Source organism: Neoarius graeffei, chromosome 14 (genome assembly GCF_027579695.1).
Source record: "Neoarius graeffei isolate fNeoGra1 chromosome 14, fNeoGra1.pri, whole genome shotgun sequence".
Taxonomy (NCBI): Eukaryota; Metazoa; Chordata; class Actinopteri; order Siluriformes; family Ariidae; genus Neoarius; species Neoarius graeffei.
Genome location: NC_083582.1, coordinates 53,764,964 through 53,783,676, shown reverse-complemented (window position 1 = coordinate 53,783,676; position 18,713 = coordinate 53,764,964). Strand labels below are relative to the sequence as shown.

Genomic DNA, 18,713 nt, shown 5'->3' with positions numbered 1-18,713 from the left:
TGTTGCCAGATTGGGAGGAATCCCGCCCAGTTGGGCAGTTTCAAGTGCATTTTGGTGGGTTTTGAACATATTTTGGGCTGGAAAACTTCAGCAGTATCTGGCAACAGATACTGCTGACGTTTTCCAGGCCAAAATATGTTCAAAACCCACCAAAATGCACTTGAAACCGCTCAACTGGGCGGGAAACCTCCCAATCTGGCAACACTGTGTAGGCACTGCTGATGGTAGTAACACACGTTTGTGCTGAACTGAACACCCAAGAGATTCTTTTAAGCTGGGAAGGGTGTCAAAACAATCCAAATCGAAGTGTTCAGAGCACAGGACGGATGTTGGTGAGGGCTCCCACTTGTCACGAGTGCGCCTGACTTGCTTCACCTACTTCGCATGCAGCTCGGGATCTCTGGGAAACTTGAATAAACTTACCCCATCCTTGTGGGTTTTGGAGCAAAAGCCGGCAACACAACGCGAAGGCATAATAACTAATTATATAAATAAAATAATGTATGTTCCAATAAGTGCATAAACAAGCTCCAGTTAGTTCAAAATGCCGCAGCAAGAGTCCTTACTAGAACTAGAAAATATGACCACATCATGCCTGTCTTATCCACACTGCATTGGCTCCCAATCAAATTTCGTATTGATTATAAAATACTACTATTGACCTTTAAAGCACTAAATGGTCTCGCACCACAGTACCTGAGTGAACTTCTGCTCCTCTATGACCCGCCACGCCTACTTAGATCAAAAGGTGCAGGCTATCTGCTGGTACCTCGTATAGTGAAGGCTACATCAGGGGGCAGAGTCTTTTCTTACAAAGCCCCACTGTTATGGAACAGCCTTCCAAGTAATGTTCGGGAATCAGACACAGTCTCAGCATTTAAGTCTAGGCTGAAAACATATCTGTTTAGTCAAGCCTTTTGTTAATGGTGTTTATGAGGTAAAGGAGTAGATCTGGAGGGTCCTCAGACATAGAGTGTTTTGGTAAACTGGGATGTATGGATGCTGTCAGTCCCCACTCGCTTGCTCACTCGAGTTTGTTGACGGTGCAGTGGCTGGCTGCTTTATGTCCCGGGGCTCCCTCATGCCTGTGTTACCTTCTGGCTCTCTCCTTTTAGTTATGCTGTCATAGTTAGTTGCCAGAGTCCCTGCTTGTACTCGGTGCAATATGTATACTGTTCCTACTTATTCAGGTGACACTGGGCATACCTAACCACCTGTGTTTTCTTTCTCTCCCCCCCCCACTCCAAATCTGTCCCTCTGAGTTACATGGAGTCAACAGGAAATCTTTTGGTGGAGACGGTGGGGACCTCGACTGGCTATCGTAGCCTGCAGGGAATCGGCCGTCAGACATTCTGTCGCATGTCCCAGACCCGGTGAAATGTAACTGAATTGTCTTGGCCAGGCCTAAGGGTCCCATCTGCATCTCATCATTGCTGAGGAGTGTGCTCCCATCACCCAATCAAGCATCCAGCCAGAGCAGGTCATGATATATTTTTTTTACCATATTAACATGCCATTGTGTGTCATGCCTGATGTAAAGACTCTCGTCTCTGCGAGCCTACCACACAGATTTAATACTTGTCATTTTTAGGGCATACCTAATAACATGTTTTCTTTCTCTCTCTCTCTCTCTCTTCCCCCCCCATCTGTCCCTCTGAGTTACATGTTGATCCTGGGATTGAGATGCTGGCCTCTTCTGCCCCTCGGACCTGCTTGATCCATCCTGGTGCCCTGTGTCTGGTCGGAGTTTTATCGCCCCACTCCTGTGAAGGACGGCCCCATGAGGACAGCTGAGGGTTATACCTGTTAAAACTATTATTATTATAGTCAGGCTGTCTGTTGTTGCCCAAATGAGGATGGGTTCCCTTTTGAGTCTGGTTCCTCTCGAGGTTTCTTCCTCATGTCGTCTGAGGGAGTTTTTCCTTGCCACCGTCGCCACAGGCTTGCTCATTGGGGATAGATTAGGGATAAAATTAGCTCATGTTTTAAGTCGTTCAAATTCTGTAAAGCTGCTTTGCGACAATGTTTATTGTTAAAAGCGCTGTACAAATAAACTTGATTTGATTTGTATAATAATAATACTAATAATGACAAACTGAACACCTGTCGCATCAACAACAAACTGGTAAGTGAGGAGGAAGGTTCTTTTGCTGATGTCATATAGCTCCTCCTCCTCTTTCGTCTCCTGGGTGCTGCAGCCCCGTCAAATTTGCCCAAATAGCCGCGTTTTTTATCATAACTTGTAAAATAGGCGCCTTCGTGAATTAATATATGGATCATCGGGAATTACTTTTTATGTTATAAAACATCGCCAAAGATGTCAAAAACGTGTCATCAGCACTTTAAAGTGAGCAAATACAGCACAAAGCTGTCATAACTCTGCATCTATAGAAGAACCAACATTCTTTATGTAACATACACCTCGCAGTTCAACATACAGAAACTGAGAGAAAATTAAGACAAATGATAGAAATAATATTTTCTCTGTGCAAGGCGAGGACAGAACACCATATTATCTTATAGCCAAAATGTTGGCTGCCTTTTTGTCGAGAGCATATACATGGCGTGCTACGTTAGAAATCCTCCCCGCCCTTTTTTTGTTTGTTTTAATAAGTGTCAATATTAAATGTACTCAACTACAGTAGCTAATAAGCTCATGTAGCTAGCTGTCTGTAGTTACCACTTGCTAATTTAGTCAGTTAAGTTTCCCAGCAACCAAAACATGGAACTTGGCATCGGAGCACACTGGAGCTATTCTCACCTACTTGAGCTCTTGCAGCTGCAAACCTCACCTAAACATCATTAGACAATGAACATGTTCTTCTGAAAGTACTAAAACCTACAAAACTGTAGTCATGATGTGCACTGTCTAGGATTAATTCAGAAAGATGCCAAAATTTGTTTTCTTTAAAACATGATCTGCAAAACCTATGACGCTGTGTAAACTCTGTTAGAATGGAGTGCTTGATTAATGGTGACTGCAGTGGTAAAGATCATTTATCGCCGTGAGAGTGTTAGTGTCATTAGTGCCACACTGCAGTATTCCACACACACAAAAAGAAGAGAAAAGGAATGAATTCTGCCGATTATTTTCGCAGAAGGAGTTTAGTGCAGTTGCTGCTAGCAGTTGGGGTCCATTTTCTTAGTGCATAACACCTGACGCACCAACAGCTTCCAGCTGCCTAAATCTAACAAAACCACACACAAACGCTGACAAAATAAAAGCTCAACACCTTCACTGAAGCTGGTCTTTTTGCGCAATGAAAATGGAGCCCTGTTATAGCTAACATTTTAGTACATCATCCCTATATACACACTGACAATAAAAAAAGTCACTACAGCTCAGCATGTACACAGGAAGAGGGAAATGGAACAGGGAAAGGGGAGTACTTACGACTGACAGGCGAATGCCATGCCACAGATAGGGATGCAGCGAAAGACGCCGTCCCAGCGTACGTAAATGACCCTGCTGAGCCACAGGCCACTGAGGAGGCCATGTTTGAAGGAAGAGAGCACCATCTGTGGCGAAGGGGAAAGCAGCAGGGTTACAGCATGTCCCATTATGAAAGAGGTTGAGAGGAGGACGAAGGAAAGCAAACGCTGACCAGGCCATCGGATTGGCCATTGGAAAAAGAGGAGGCCCCCAGTTAGAAACAGAAACTAAAAGAAACTACTGGCTAATAAAACAATGGCGAATGTTACAGCCCCATGAGTAACAGATTCACCTGTATCTGTACTTCATTTACTGCCAAGCCTTGATATTTTAGCTCGTTTTTAAATCTACATTGTCAACCACCTGATTAACAAACATGAGGAACAAAATTTTCCTTAAGTGAAAACATAGTTATACTCCGGAGAGCGCAAGGTCATGGGAAAAACAAAGGATGGCATGAAAGAAATGAGCAAGCGGCCCCTTAAGACTCCAGCATATCTCTTTACTAAACCACAATCATCAGCCCTTTTTCGCAAACCCAAGAGAATGTCATTTTACACACACACACTCAGACAAACAGATGAATAGAACACATGATGTTTGTTCGGATGCAGGTGGAAAGAGTAGGGGGAGTTGGGGGTAATGCAGGGATCAGGTTGAATCCGTGATGGTAGAATGCTTCAGTCCAGGGCGTAGGCTACTTACGGGTGGCAGCAGAAGGTAGTGGCGATAATTGGCAGACATTGCACGACCCCTTTGATGCGCCACAGGTGCACTCTTTCCACCCATGACCCACTGATAATGCCGTAACGCAGAGAGGAGAACACTATCTAGAAGCAGCCGAGACAGCGCCCATCAGGGAGGCAGGGCACGTGGGGAGTAGAGCGGTTCACAGAAGGGGGCAAAGGGAAGACACATTAAGGTTAGAGGGTTAAAGGCCAGACCGACACGGGCCTGGAAGGGTTCCTGCCCAGCAAACTGGCTCCAGTGTCTACACATTATGAAGCGACTACAGGCATGGCCTGAATCTACACATTAAAACTTCATTCACTAAAAAGCTGTCAAACGATTCAATGACAGTTAAGCTGAGCACATAAAACATTTGTCACATTAAGCATCAAATACAACTCTGTAAAACTACTGTAACAGCACTGTTATTGCAGTTGGTAGCGCAGCCAGAACACATTATATCAGATTTAAACCATTATCAAGACTGAATTATGAGTCATTTATGCCTGGCCAGGCCATTACATAAAATGAAACTGATGCATTAGCTGTGGCTGAGAAACATTCATTAGCATGCGATGGATTCAGCTTAATATTACAGTGACTTGTGCTAATATATGTGTAATGCTTTTCACTAGAAGTTTGTATTGTTGAGGGGGAGTGGGAGAAAAAGATGCATCAGGCCCTTCAAAGCATGAGGACCTCCTCAGAATTAAGAACGAACTCTTCTGGTTAAACATGTCACTGAAAAAACAAACTGGATCAGGAAGATTAATCTGAACCAGCGAGGTTCTGCTCACACAACACTGATTTGTAGGTTGTAAACAGAACCATATACAGTACACTACACAATGCTACATAGCAAACAAGCCCTGTGTCTGAAACCACTCACTCGTTCACTACCGCCTACTCACTATATAGTGAGCTCATTGGTAAAATGGGGGGTGGGGGTGGAGACGACCCACTTTCGGACACTACTCCATTTCGCCGTTATTTACGTCGCTACTGTCGCACAATTAAAACGTGCCAGATCAGTCGGCTGGTGGGTTTTCAAAATAATAAATACATGCATGTATTTTTGTGATAAATACATATTATACTGAGCGTATTTCCCACATTAATAAATACAAAGTACTTTGTGTCTGCTGCATCTTTCATCTCATCTCTCATTATCTGTAGCCGCTTTATCCTGTTCTACAGGGTCGCAGGCAAGCTGGAGCCTATCCCAGCTACCTACGGGCGAAAGGCGGGGTACACCCTGGACAAGTCGCCAGGTCATCACAGGGCTGACATATAGACACAGACAACCATTCACACTCACATTCACACCTACGGTCAATTTAGAGTCACCAGTTAACCTAACCTGCATGTCTTTGGACTGTGGAGGAAACCGGAGCACCTGGAGGAAACCCTCGCAGTCATGGGGAGAACATGCAAACTCCGCACAGAAAGGCCCTCGCCGGCCACGGGGCTCGAACCCGGACCTTCTTGCTGTGAAGCGACAGCGCTAACCACTACACCACCGTGCCGCTGCTGCATCGTTCAGTTCTTTTTAATCAAGGCTGAATACTTACTTTCTTCTTTGCCGCTACCTTTTATTAAATCAAATCTGAGGCTTTTGATTTGATTTCTTTCAGCGTGACCGCAATGCACGATGGTATATATTGCTCGGTTAGTGACCATAGGTTGTACACTACTTTTCATGATGCATTGTGGGATACTTTGAGCGCACTATATAAGGTGTAACAATTCTTACTATACATTCGGACAGCACTACAAAATGGTGAACTCACTATATAGTGAGTGATTTCAGACACAGGGCTGGTGAGAAAATATTGTTAAGCAACAGTTTCCTGTGAACAATGAATAACAAAAATGAGGCTAAAACCTGAAAAGTCCAGAGGTACTTTAAAAATCACATTCTAAGAAACAAGTAAGATGCTTAACCTCAAAACACACTGGACCACAGGATGGAAACGAGGACAGCAAAATGACAATAAGTGCAAAAACTGAAACCAAATGCAAAATGTACCAGACATAATCTTTTAATTACGAGACAGTCAAAGTTCCTCTCTTTACACAAGTGTGTCATATAAAAGCATGAAACTATTCCGGTTCTCTTTAATAGGTTTAAAATAAACCAAGTTGCATATCTTGTCTGCCACTCATTCCCTCAGGGCAAAATATAAAACAGGCAAGCCCTTAACAAATGTTAATACCATAAAAGCACAGTGTAGGAGCTCCACTTTACTGAAAACTATAATGTTCGCGACTCACCGTGAACATAAAGAGTGTGTAGAACATCAGTGCCATGGCTGAAAATGACTGGAGAGATGACATCATGTTCCTCTGCAGACTCAGAGGCAGCACAATGAACAGTGACACAGCAATGAGCAACAGGACACGGAAACTGCCTGTTACCTGAGGAGGTGAGAGGAACACGGATTAGCATCAGATAAAGAGATATCTGCTTCCATTTAACACATCTAGTCAATATACCACAGATATCAATCTACCATACAGTACCAAAAGTTTGGACACACCTAATTCAATGGATTTTTAAAAAAAAATTATTCTTCTTAATTAAAAGAGAGACAGTTCATGTCTTAAAGTAATGATACTCTCGTTTCTCTTTACTTACTTGAACAGTTCTTGAAAGAATATGGATTACTACAGTTGTGGAATAGGGCCATTTACTCCATTTTTATTATTTACTGTTTGATCTCAAACACATTAAGAAGGCAAGAAATTGCACTAATTAACTTTTGACGAGACACGCCTGTTAACTGAAAAGCATTCCAGGTAACGACCTCAAAGCTAGTTAAGATAATGCCAATAGCGTGCAAAGCATCATCAAGGTAAATGGGGGCTACTTTGAAGAATCTCATCTCATTATCTCTAGCCGCTTTATCCTGTCCTACAGGGTCGCAGGCAAGCTGGAGCCTATCCCAGCTGACTATGGGCGAAAGGCGGGGTACACCCTGGACAAGTTGCCAGGTCATCACAGGGCTGACACATAGACACAGACAACCATTCACACTCACATTCACACCTACGGTCAATTTAGAGTCACCAGTTAACCTAACCTGCATGTCTTTGGACTGTGGGGGAAACCGGAGCACCCGGAGGAAACCCACGCGGACATGGGGAGAACATGCAAACTCCGCACAGAAAGGCCCTCGCCGGCCACGGGGTTTGAACCCGGACCTTCTTGCTGTGAGGCGACAGCGCTAACCACTACACCACCGTGCCACCCCACTTTGAAGAATCGAAAATATTAAATACAACCCCTGGCAAAAAGTATGGAATCACCAGTCTTGAATGAGCACTCATTCACACGTTTTACTCTGTAGAACAAACTCAGATCACAAACATGATACAATAATAAAGTCATTCCAAAGTGCAACTTCTTGGCCTTCAGAAACACTAAAAGAAATGAAGAAAAAGCATTGTGGAAGTCAGTAAATGTTACTTTTATAGACCAAGCACAAGGAAAAAAATATGGAATCACTCAATTCTGAGGAAAAAAATATGGAATCATGAAAAACAGACAAACAAAAGAACATTCAAAACACATCACCAGTACTTAGTTGCACCACCTCTGGCTTTTATAACGGCTTGCAGTCTCTCAGGCTACGTTCACACTGCAGGCTGAAGTGACTCAAATCCGATCTTTTCGCCCATATGTGACCTGTATCCGATCTTTTATTGACAATATGAACGACACAGATCCGATTTTTTCAAATCCGACCCAGGCCGTTTGGATATGTGGTCCTAATTCCGATCCCTATCCACTCTTTTCATATGCGACTTCAGTCTGAACCGCCAGGTCGCATTCATCCGACTTACACGTCATCAACAAGCCACAAACGTCACTATTCTGCGCTGAAGTAGGCGGCGGGTCTCTCAAAAAAAAGTTACAACAACATGGCGCATAATCACGGGCGCAGATAGAGGGTGGGACTCGTCCCACCCAGATTTAAATTCACCTCGTTCGGTCCCCCCCACTTATAGGGAGGAAAAAACGTCTATGCTGTCTTTCTTTGTATAAGGCAAACCTCATGGAAAAATCAAAAGACTAATTACCATTCGGTTTATTGAGGTGCACAGCAGTGTATACATAGTTGCAACAACTCACATAAAACAAAGACTGATATTCGGTTGGTTGAGCTGCGCAGACTGCACAGGTTGCGAGCTCGAGCTTGGTTGCTATGGTTACTAACAACAAGTTTGACAGGCATATCGGGGTTGGTTTGCTGGCAGCTTTGTCCCCCCCAGTTTTTTGTCCCTCCCAGTTCAAAAAACGTATCTGCGCCCCTGCGCATGACATCAATGCGAGGGACGCTTCGGGCTGTGAAGGTTCAGAATCTTCTCAATGGAAGGACGCAGAGGTTAGGGAGCTGATTTCCATTTGGGGGGATGCAACTATTCAAGCTAGATTGGATGGGTCATACCGCAACCGGGAGGTTTTACTTCCGTAAACACTGGCCATGCTCACTGCGTGTGACGTCGTCGTATCCTGCAATGCGCATGCGGAACACTTTTAGGTCGCTTTTCGTTCATACTGAGGATCACATACAAGTCGCATATATTTGTTAATGTGAACGACCTCACAAAAAAATCGGAATTGAGCATTAAGCCTTGCAGTGTGAACGTAGCGTTAGGCATGGACTTGATGAGTGACAAACAGTATTCATCAATCTGGTGCCAACTCTCTTTGATTGCAGTTGCCAGATCAGCTTTGCAGGCTGGAGCCTTGTCGTGGACCATTTTTTTCAATTTCCACCACAAGTTTTCTATTGGGTTGAGATCTGGAATATTTGCAGGCCATGACATTGACTGGATGTTTTTCACCAAGGAATGCTTTCACAGTTTTTGCTCTATGGCACGATGCATTGTCATCTTGGAAAATTATTTCATCATCCCCAAACATCTTTTCAATTGAAGGGATAAGAAAACTGTCCAAAATGTCAATGTAAACCTGTGCATTTATTGAAGAAGTAACCACAGCCATCTCCCCAGTGCCTTTGCCTGACATGCAGCCCCATATCATCAAGGATTGTGGAAATTTGGATGTTTTCTTCAGGCAGTCCTCTTCATAAATCTCACTGGAACGGCACCAAACAAAAGTTCCAGCATCATCACCTTGTTCAATGCAGATTCGTGATTCATCACTGAAGATAACTTTCATCCAGTCATCCACAGTCCATGATTGCTTCTCCTTAGCCCACTGTAGTCTTGTTCTTTTCTGTTTAGGTGTCAATGATGGGTTTCTTTTAGCTTTCCTATATGAAAATCCCATTTCCTTTAGGCGATTTCTCACGGTTCGGTCACATACTTGTACATTGATTCCAGCTTCCTCCCATTTATGCTTTATTTGTTTTGTTGTACTCTTTCGGTTTTCAAGACATATGGCCTTAAGTTTTTTGTCTTGACGCTTTGATGTCTTCCTTGGTCTACCAGTACACTTGGCTTTAAAAACCTTCCCATGCTGTTTGTACTTGGTCCATATCTTAGATACAGCTGACTGTGAACAGCCCACATCTTTGGCAACCATGCGTGAAGAGTTACCTTCTTTGGTGGGGTTTACATTAGACCGTATCAGCGGATCATCAGATTAACGTTTTTAAAAACGATTAGCGTGCACACAGCAACGCCAATACACGATTTGCGTGCACACAGCAACGCCAATACACGATTTGCGTGCACACAGCAACGCCAATACACGGATACGCTAATCACATGACTAATTCGGCACGCAAGTTGAAATGTGTCAGTGCGGCTCATCGCTTCCTCCTCAGCGGCTGCGCTCCAAATCACTCCGCCCTGAACAGCGAGTGCCCTCTGGAGGGTGCGCACTCCGGCCCTGCGCAGCTCACAGAGCATGCGAGTGAAGCGCCGAGCAGTGATTCGGGACTGAGCCGCTGTGCGCAAGTCACTTACCACTTGCAAGTGGAAGGATGGCAAGCCTAAAGACAATCATAACTACACAATGGGCAGTATTTGCATCAGTATTTGCAGTATTTTCATACTTTTATACTCTTTAATGAAAGGTGATACAAGGCGGAAGTCCGCGCCGTTTTTCAGCAGTCGCGTCACATGACCAACGCCAGCGAATCAGGAAGGTGGATGTCACAGTGACGTCGTCCAATGACGACGCCAGCTAGAGCTCAGCACAGCGTATCCTCAATGTTTACACAGCACCGGACCAGACACGATCTGGATTGAATACGTGGACCCTGGCGGATTCCCGTTTCCCGGCGTTTTAATGTAAACGGACAGTGCATCCGCGAAGAAAATGAGACAGATACGGTCTAATGTAAACTTGGCCTTTAAGAAGTTTGACAATCCTCTCTTTTGTTTCAAGAGACATCTCTCTTGTTGGAGCCATGATTCTTGCCAATCCACTTGGTCCAGCAGCCCTCCAAGGTGTGATAACTGCGCTGTTTCTAACTGCAGACTAATGTGCAGATCTAATCTGAGGCAGGTGTCAATTTAGGGAAAGGAAATTGACTGGGTGAGTCCTTATTTTCTACCTGAAAATTGAGTGATTCCATATTTTTTCCTCGGAATTGAGTGATTCCATTTTTTTTCCCTGTGCTTGGTCTATAAAAGTAACATTTGCTGACCATCACAATGTATTTTCTTCGTTTATTTTAGTGTTTCTGAAGGCCAAGAAGTTGCACTTTGGAATGACTATTATTGTATCATGTTTGTGATCTCAGTTTGTTCTACAGAATAAAACGTCTGAATGAGTGCTCATCCAAGACTGGTGATTCCATACTTTTTGCCAGGGGTTGTATATTTTGGTTTTTTTGGACACGTTTTTGTTTACCACATAATTCCATATGTTATTTCATAGTTTTGATGTCTTCAGTATTGTTCTACAATGTCAAAATACAGAAACGCCTATGAAATCAGGAAGTGTCCAAACTTTTGACTGGTACTGTAAATACCAAAATAACTTCTTGATCTAAAGTCCTTCCCGCGCCATACAATCAGGCGGCATCGGGTGGTGCCGATCTCTGTTTCCCTAGCCCTCGGCCTCTCGCCTATAGAGCCAGAGTTACAGTGGGGGGTGAGTCCTCTGGTGACCACAAGAGTTTGACTCCCCACTCACATCTGTATTACAGCACGCCTTACCAGACGGCGGTAGGTATTATTTTCATGATGGTCTTTGGCATGACCCGACCGCGAGTAGAACTCACGATCTCCCAATCAAGAGGTGGACACGCTAACCACTAGGCCAACTCGCGGTATAACTTATTGATAATTACTATTAATTGTTATAATTCTGGTGTTTGCAATAATGAGCAACACGCAATAGAGCCCTCAAACAAATTATATCCGTTATGTTTTCTAAGCATTCTCATCAATGCACTCTAAATGTGTCTTCTGTGGCCATTTCAATACACTGTGGCATAGCAATGAGTCACTACAAAATAAAAGAAAATAAACATGTATGGACATTAATAAAGCCTGGCCTTTGACCATGACACATTCCAGGTTGATCAGTTGTTGGTTTTTTTTGTGCAAAATTTGTTCATTTTGTCAACCAATACCTGCCTTCATGTTAGAAACCTTACTTTAGAACACAGCATGGCACATTTTGAAGACATGTCCCCAAATAATCAGACCATCGAGACAGATTTAGGATAGGAGTATAAAGATCAAGATGACAAAAATGAGCAAAAACAAATGAGTTCAGATTTAACCGAGTATTACACTTATCTAAAACAGAGGCAATGCTTACCTGGAGGCCTAAAAGTTGGGCAAAGAAGTTTGATCCAAGGTCTGCAATGACCACATAGAATGCAATACAGGTACCAAGCATTAAGCCTATCATACTAGAGAGAGAAAGAGACATTAAAATACATTAAAGTCTGTCAAGCCTGATTGGAATGATTTGATGGAGAAAAAAAAAAAAACTGAACTGAGTAATAATCACATATCTGACCTCAGCTCCACAAGCGCCTTTCCTGGTTTACCAAATGCATGAAAAGCTGCAGAGAAAAAAAAATTAATCTGGGCACAGCCGTTATGGTATTTGAGTCTGAATAAAAAAAAAAAAACAATTATATAATAAAAAAATATGCAGGGCAACCATTGTGACTGAACCATCAACACATTCCTGTTGCCAAATGTCATTTTCAAAAGGTCAGCAGTGTGTTTGTCATTCTTACCCAGTCCAGCGTAAGTCCTGCGCTTGGTGTTGCAGGCTGCATGGACCAGAAACATGCAGGACTGATGGGTCATCCACGAGCAGAAGAAAAGCATCAGTGCGCCTAACACTATACCACACTATACGTAAGACAAAAACAAATACTGTATGAGGCCAATCAGGGTTTTTTTCCTGCTAATATAAAGCAAAAGAGCACAGAAGAAGCTACAGTTTACTCAATCAGATATCAGGGTTGATACTAATCTGAAACTTCGGACCTAAACCAGGTCAAAATTGACATTTTCCATTCTAATCCACTGCTGTGTTTTATACCCTGAATGTCTAACACCGACACCTGACAGATCATGCATGTGAACACAGGACACCATCACACATCTGATGTTTCACATAACTTCAGCAGCTTGCATGAGTCAGCTCAGTTCCTGTGACTATATCAGTATTGAATTAGTATCAGTTGACACTCAGAACCCTAATGTCAAGATCATCTGAAAAGGGACATGAAGTTCAGTTGTTTTTATTTTTGTCATATGTATGTTAACACAGAGTCAACTTACAATGAAATGTGTTGGATGAGATAAGGACTAGAAACAAGTCTCTCAGCATTGGAACCCTACAGGAGTTTAACAGTATAGCAATAAAAAGATTCAAAGTCTCATCTCATCATCTCTAGCCGCTTTATCCTGTTCTACAGGGTCGCAGGCAAGCTGGAGCCTATCCCAGCTGACTATGGGCGAAAGGCGGGGTACACCCTGGACAAGTCGCCAGGTCATCACAGGGCTGACACATAGACACAGACAACCATTCACACTCACATTCACACCTACGGTCAATTTAGAGTCACCAGTTAACCTAACCTGCATGTCTGAACTGTGGGGGAAACCGGAGCACCCGGAGGAAACCCACGCGGACACGGGGAGAACATACAAACTCCACACAGAAAGGCCCTCGCCGGCCACAGGGCTCGAACCCGGACCTTCTTGCTGTGAGGCGACAATGCTAACCACTACACCACCGTGCCGCCCCAGATTCAAAGTCCTCAATATAAAAATTAAAGTAAAATTAAAGTAACATAAAAACAGAAATAATTAAGAGATGTGCATGCGTTGTCTCAGGGGGTAGTGAGGGAAGGCAATGCATGCACATCTCTTAATGAAAATATAAAATCCAATCATTCCTAACTACAGTAATGAAATTAATTACTTCAAAAAAAGTTTGCAGAAAGAACTTCTTTAAAAAAATAAATCCACTGCCCCTTTTTGCACAGCTCATTATTCAAATATGTACAATATTAATCTGGCTATTTATTAGAGCTATTGAGCTTTTTATTTCTGAAGCTCGTACCAACAAAAAACACTGGGTTCAAGTTGACAGATTTATTAGGTCTACTTGTTTTTCCAGTTATTAAGGTTTGGATTAAACCATTTCAAATTTATGCAACTAGTCAAACAGGCTTATAACTATAAGACCTCAATAATAAACACATTTGATAATGGTGGGTAGTGATTTCCACCACTGGAACAGAATAAATAAAAATCACAGTCCCTCTGGCTCTGGTATACCACATGAGAGTTTCTGATTATTAATCAGTACCTGAGACTGATTCTGATATTGACATTATTACAGTATATGAGCTGAGACTCTGTAAGGTCCAGTTGTCATATTGGCACCATACTTCAAGATGTATCCTGTGTTCGTGTGCTTAGCCTGTGTTGTGTCAGTCTACATAACGCACAGTGAAGGCATACAATGTCAGTGGACCCCATGGTAGACCCTTATATCTGTCCATGACTTGAAGTGCTTTACAAAATATTGAATTAGTCACAAAACTATTCAATGGCAGAGCCATAAATATACAAAATCGCTGAACATTTTACTAAGAACACTATACTAATACTGGGTAGGGCTGACATTTGTTCTCAAAACAGCCTCAATTCTTCATGGCATGGATTCCACAAGATGTTAAAAACTTTGCTTTGAGATTATGGTCCATGTCCATGACTGCATGATATCCCAGAGGTGTTCTACTGGATTCAGATCTGGTGATTGGGAAGACCGCTGAAGAACACTGAACACATTGCCATGTTCATGAAACCAGTTTCAGATGACATTTGCTTTGTGGCATGGTGCATTATCATGCTGAAAGTCATGAAGGGATGCACAGGATCAGCAACAATACTCAAACAAACAGACTGTGACGTTCAAGCGATGATTAATTGGTATTAACAGGCCCAAAGTGTGCCAAGAAAACATTCCCCACACCATTACACCACCTCCACCAGCCTGGACTGTTGACATAATGCAGGTTGGGTCAATGAATTCATGATGCTGGCATCAAGTTTTGACCCTATCATCCGTGTGGCTCGGTGGAAATTGAGATTCATCAGATCAAGCTACGTCCAGTCTTCAGCTGTCCAGTTTTGGCGAGCCTCTGCCCATTAAAGCCTCAGATTTCTGTTCTTGGCTGACAGAAGTGGAATCGGACATGATCTGCTGCTGTCACCCATCCGCCTCAAGTTTCAACATGGTGTGCATTCGGAGATGCTTTTCTGCTCACCACAAATGTACAGAGTGGTTACCTGAGTCACTGTAGCCTTTCTGTCAGCTCGAACCAGGCTGGCCATTCACTGTTGACCTCCCGCCTCAAAAAGACTGTTGTGCTAGAGAATCCCACGTGATCAGGAGGTATAGAAATACTCAAAAAAACAGCCTGTCTGGCACCAATCATCATGCCACAATGAAAATAACAGACATTTTTGCCCATTCTGATGAGCACATTGCTCAAAGCTACTTACCCATATATACAAGACTTTAAGCATTGCACTGCTGGCACAAGTTTGGCTGATTAGATAACTGCATAAATGAGTAGGTGTACAGATGTTCCTAAGAAAGTGCTCGGTGAGTGTATATTCTGGCTGTGTCACATATAAATGAGTGCACTAAGGATGTGTCAGATTCTAACACGAGCCACAGACTGTGGTTTAAATTATCATCTTCTTTCGACTGTTCGCATTAGGGGTCGCCACAGCGGATCTCCTCCTGTCCTTCATATCTTTTTCTGTCGCACCAACCGTCCTCATGTCCTCCTTCACCACATCCATAAATCTCATCTTTGCTCTGCCTCTTTTCCTTCTACCTGGCAACTCCATCTCCAGCATTCTTTTCCCAATATACCCTGGATACCATCTCGATCTCACCTCTCTCACTTTGTCTCCAAGACGCCCTACATGTCCTGTCCCTCTAATATTCTCGTTTTTCATCCTGTCCAACTTTATCACTCCCAGTGAAAATCTCAGCATCTTCAGCTCAGCTACCTCCAGTCTTTTTGTCAGTGCCATTATCCCCAAACTATACAACACAGCTGGTCTTGTACACTTTCCCTTTCACTCTTGCTGGCAACCTTCTGTCACAAATCACTCCTGACACTCCTCCATCCATTCCAACCCTGCTTGCACTCTCTTCTTCACTCACCATTGCTTTGTACAGCTGACCCTAGATATTTGAACTCATCTGCTTTGACCACCTCTAGTCCTTGTAGCTGTACCATTCCACTGTCCTCACCCTCACTCACACATGCACATGTACTCTTTCATTCCCCTTCTCTCTTGTGCATATCTCCATGTCTCTAAGTTTTCCTCCACTTGCTCCCTGTTCACACGACAGATCACATCATCGTCCGATGACAATAATAATAATAGTCTGTGGTGTAGTGGTTAGCGCTGTCGCCTCACAGCAAGAAGGTCTGGGTTCGAGCCCCGTGGCCGGTGAGGGCCTTTCTGTGCGGAGTTTGCATCTTCTCCCCGTGTCCGTGTGGGTTTCCTCCGGGTGCTCCGGTTTCCCCCACAGTCCAAAGACATGCAGGTTAGGTTAACTGGTGATTCTAAATTGACCGTAGGTGTGAATGGTTGTCTGTGTCTATGTGTCAGCCCTGCGATGAGCTGGCGACTTGTCCAGGGTGTACCCCGCCTTTCGCCCGTAGTCAGCTGGGATAGGCTCCAGCTTGCCTGCGACCCTGTAGAACAGGATAAAGCGGCTACAGATAATGAGATGAGATGAGAATAATAATAGTCTGTGGTGTAGTGGTTAGCGCTGTCGCCTCACAGAAAGAAGGTCTGGGTTCGAGCCCCGTGGCCGGTGAGGGCCTTTCTGTGCGGAGTTTGCATCTTCTCCCTGTGGGTTTCCCCCACAGTCCAAAGACATGCAGGTTAGGTTAACTGGTGACTCTAAATTGACCGTAGGTGTGAATGTGAGTGTGAATGGTTGTCTGTGTCTATGTGTCAGCCCTGTGATGACCTGGCGACTTGTCCAGGGTGTACCCCGCCTTTCACCCGTAGTCAGCTGGGATAGGCTCCAGCTTGCCTGCGACCCTGTAGAACAGGATAAAGCGGCTACAGATAATGAGATGAGATGATAGTCTGTTTACCTGTTTGAAGCAGAAGGGCATGGTCAGCACACTGACTCCCACAATGCTGTTCACCACGTTCATTATTAAACCCAAATTAGATGACGTCATTTTAGCTTTCTTGAAGGGCACAGCTTTATATTCGAGTGTTTTAAGGGAAACAGTCAGCACTGGAACAGAGGGGTTTGTTTGTATTTGTGATCTAATCCAGGCAGGGTTGTGAGTGTGTGATGTTTCCTGCACTCGTCAGTGACGTGGCGCTCTGTGGGAGACAAACACAACACACACACTGAAAAGTAAACCATGTAACGTGTAAATATTTCGACTCCAAAAACACAAGGCATGTTTACACTAACATTACAAAGAAAAAGCAGCGTTAGGTAAATTACTACACAAACAACGCATGTATTCAGGTAACGTTACATACATACCACGTCCTCACTTCCCCTCCAACATCAAATCCTACGTTACCATCGGTATCGTTAATATTTTTAATTTTTCGTTGTCTAGCAGCCCAACCACTCGGGATTAAAATTAACTTTCTTTTCTTTTTTTTTACGTGTATATATAACCGCACACGTTATACTTGACGTAAATACTTCTGGGAGAGCTTCACAATAACACTACTTCCTCGGTGAGTAACCAGGAAGTGGACGCGCCAGCAGCAGGCTCGCGTTATGTGCTGCCCCCTGTGGCCTGGAGGAAGAAAAACATCCTCCGGCTATAATAACTTCTATGAGATATGATGTTAATGTAGAGGCAGGTAATACATTCCCGAGTCTTCTTGCACACAGTACAATTGTCAAAGTCCTATTATTTCCCCAGTCTGTCATCACTTAACACTTTGCATGTTGTTATTTCTTTTCGGCAAAGATATGAGCAGGAAAGGGAAACAGGAATGAAGGGTGCAACAGGAGCTTTGTGGAATCCAGGCTTCAGGCACCTCCTGGAGTGTTAGTGGCCCAGCTGGAGCAGTGAGGTTGTGTCCGGTATACACCAGCCAATACTCTCTAAGGACAGGATTCGAGACTGCACTTTTAGAAAGCAGGTTTAGATGGAAGACAGGAAAAGTCTGGCTATTGTATACCACTGGCCTCTGAACCAACCTGACAATTCGGCTTATTGGCTGGAGGGTCTTGTCAGTCCACACCTAATCCCTGAAAATTGGAATTAGGTCCCAGCAGAACAGGAGAAAAGGAGGCAAGACTGTGGGCCAGTGGGGCAGATTTCTGTGTCGATTTGAGGAGTACTATATCCAGGATGAAATTAGACACAGGCATCCGATTGAACTGCTGACCTCAGGGGAAGCCCCTGGTCAGTGTGGGGTCACGCAAGCACAAAGCCGAGTGCTGAACTGTGAGAGGTCAAGCATGCGTGCAACTGAATGGGAGTCTTTGTGGACTCAGGCATGCACAAAATTTCCCATGAGCCACCAAACCTCACAGACTCCCTCAGGAACTGAAGGAAGGGGGATGAAACCTGCTGCTACCCTCAAGTGTGTGCGAGTATGTGAGCATGCATCTGCGACCTCAGAAAGGACACACACAAACTGCCTCAGTAATCACATTTAATTACACATCAACCAGGCCTGTGAATGGGGTTTTTAATGTAGGACTTCTCCACACACAAAAAGACTGACATGCCCAACTAAACATTGCCTACCTTTGTTCTCCTGAAATCTATTAAAGCATTCTCTCGTAACCATCAGCAGTGCTAAAAGGCTTCAGATAACACCTATTATGTTGATAATCATGAATAAAGGGAAGACAAGAGTGGTATGCCATTCAACCAAAGGTCACATCTATTTATTATGGAAGCCTGAGAGGATGTTGGGGTCAAATCAAAATCACTATCCAGAGGTTTCTACTCAGCTAAGTCCCATATTAGAAGCAATGGCTCAGAAAACATATTATTGGTATATTATTATACTTTATGCTGTTTACTCTTTGGCCTAATGGTTTTGCCTGTCAAGA

General features: G+C 43.7%; 1 protein-coding gene across 4 annotated transcripts in view; it reads right to left on the bottom strand.

The window, feature by feature from the left end:
* slc38a10 (solute carrier family 38 member 10) overlaps window positions 1-17,373 on the bottom strand; it is a 35,364-nt gene extending 17,991 nt beyond the window's left edge. For 3 of the 4 annotated variants that reach the window (XM_060940002.1, XM_060940005.1, XM_060940004.1), the window contains exons 1-7: window positions 17,172-17,373; window positions 16,762-17,002; window positions 12,343-12,460; window positions 12,117-12,162; window positions 11,913-12,006; window positions 6,437-6,580; window positions 3,395-3,519 (exon numbers count right to left, since the gene is read on the bottom strand). In XM_060940002.1, coding sequence (XP_060795985.1) covers window positions 3,395-3,519; window positions 6,437-6,580; window positions 11,913-12,006; window positions 12,117-12,162; window positions 12,343-12,460; window positions 16,762-16,851 — 617 coding nt within the window. In that variant the 5' untranslated portion in view covers window positions 16,852-17,002; window positions 17,172-17,373. Of the gene's footprint in view, window positions 1-3,394; window positions 3,520-4,138; window positions 4,264-6,436; window positions 6,581-11,912; window positions 12,007-12,116; window positions 12,163-12,342; window positions 12,461-16,761; window positions 17,003-17,171 lie in introns of all 4 variants that reach the window. The other variant, XM_060940003.1, reaches the window with a different exon arrangement.
* Window positions 17,374-18,713: the final 1,340 nt, after the last annotated feature.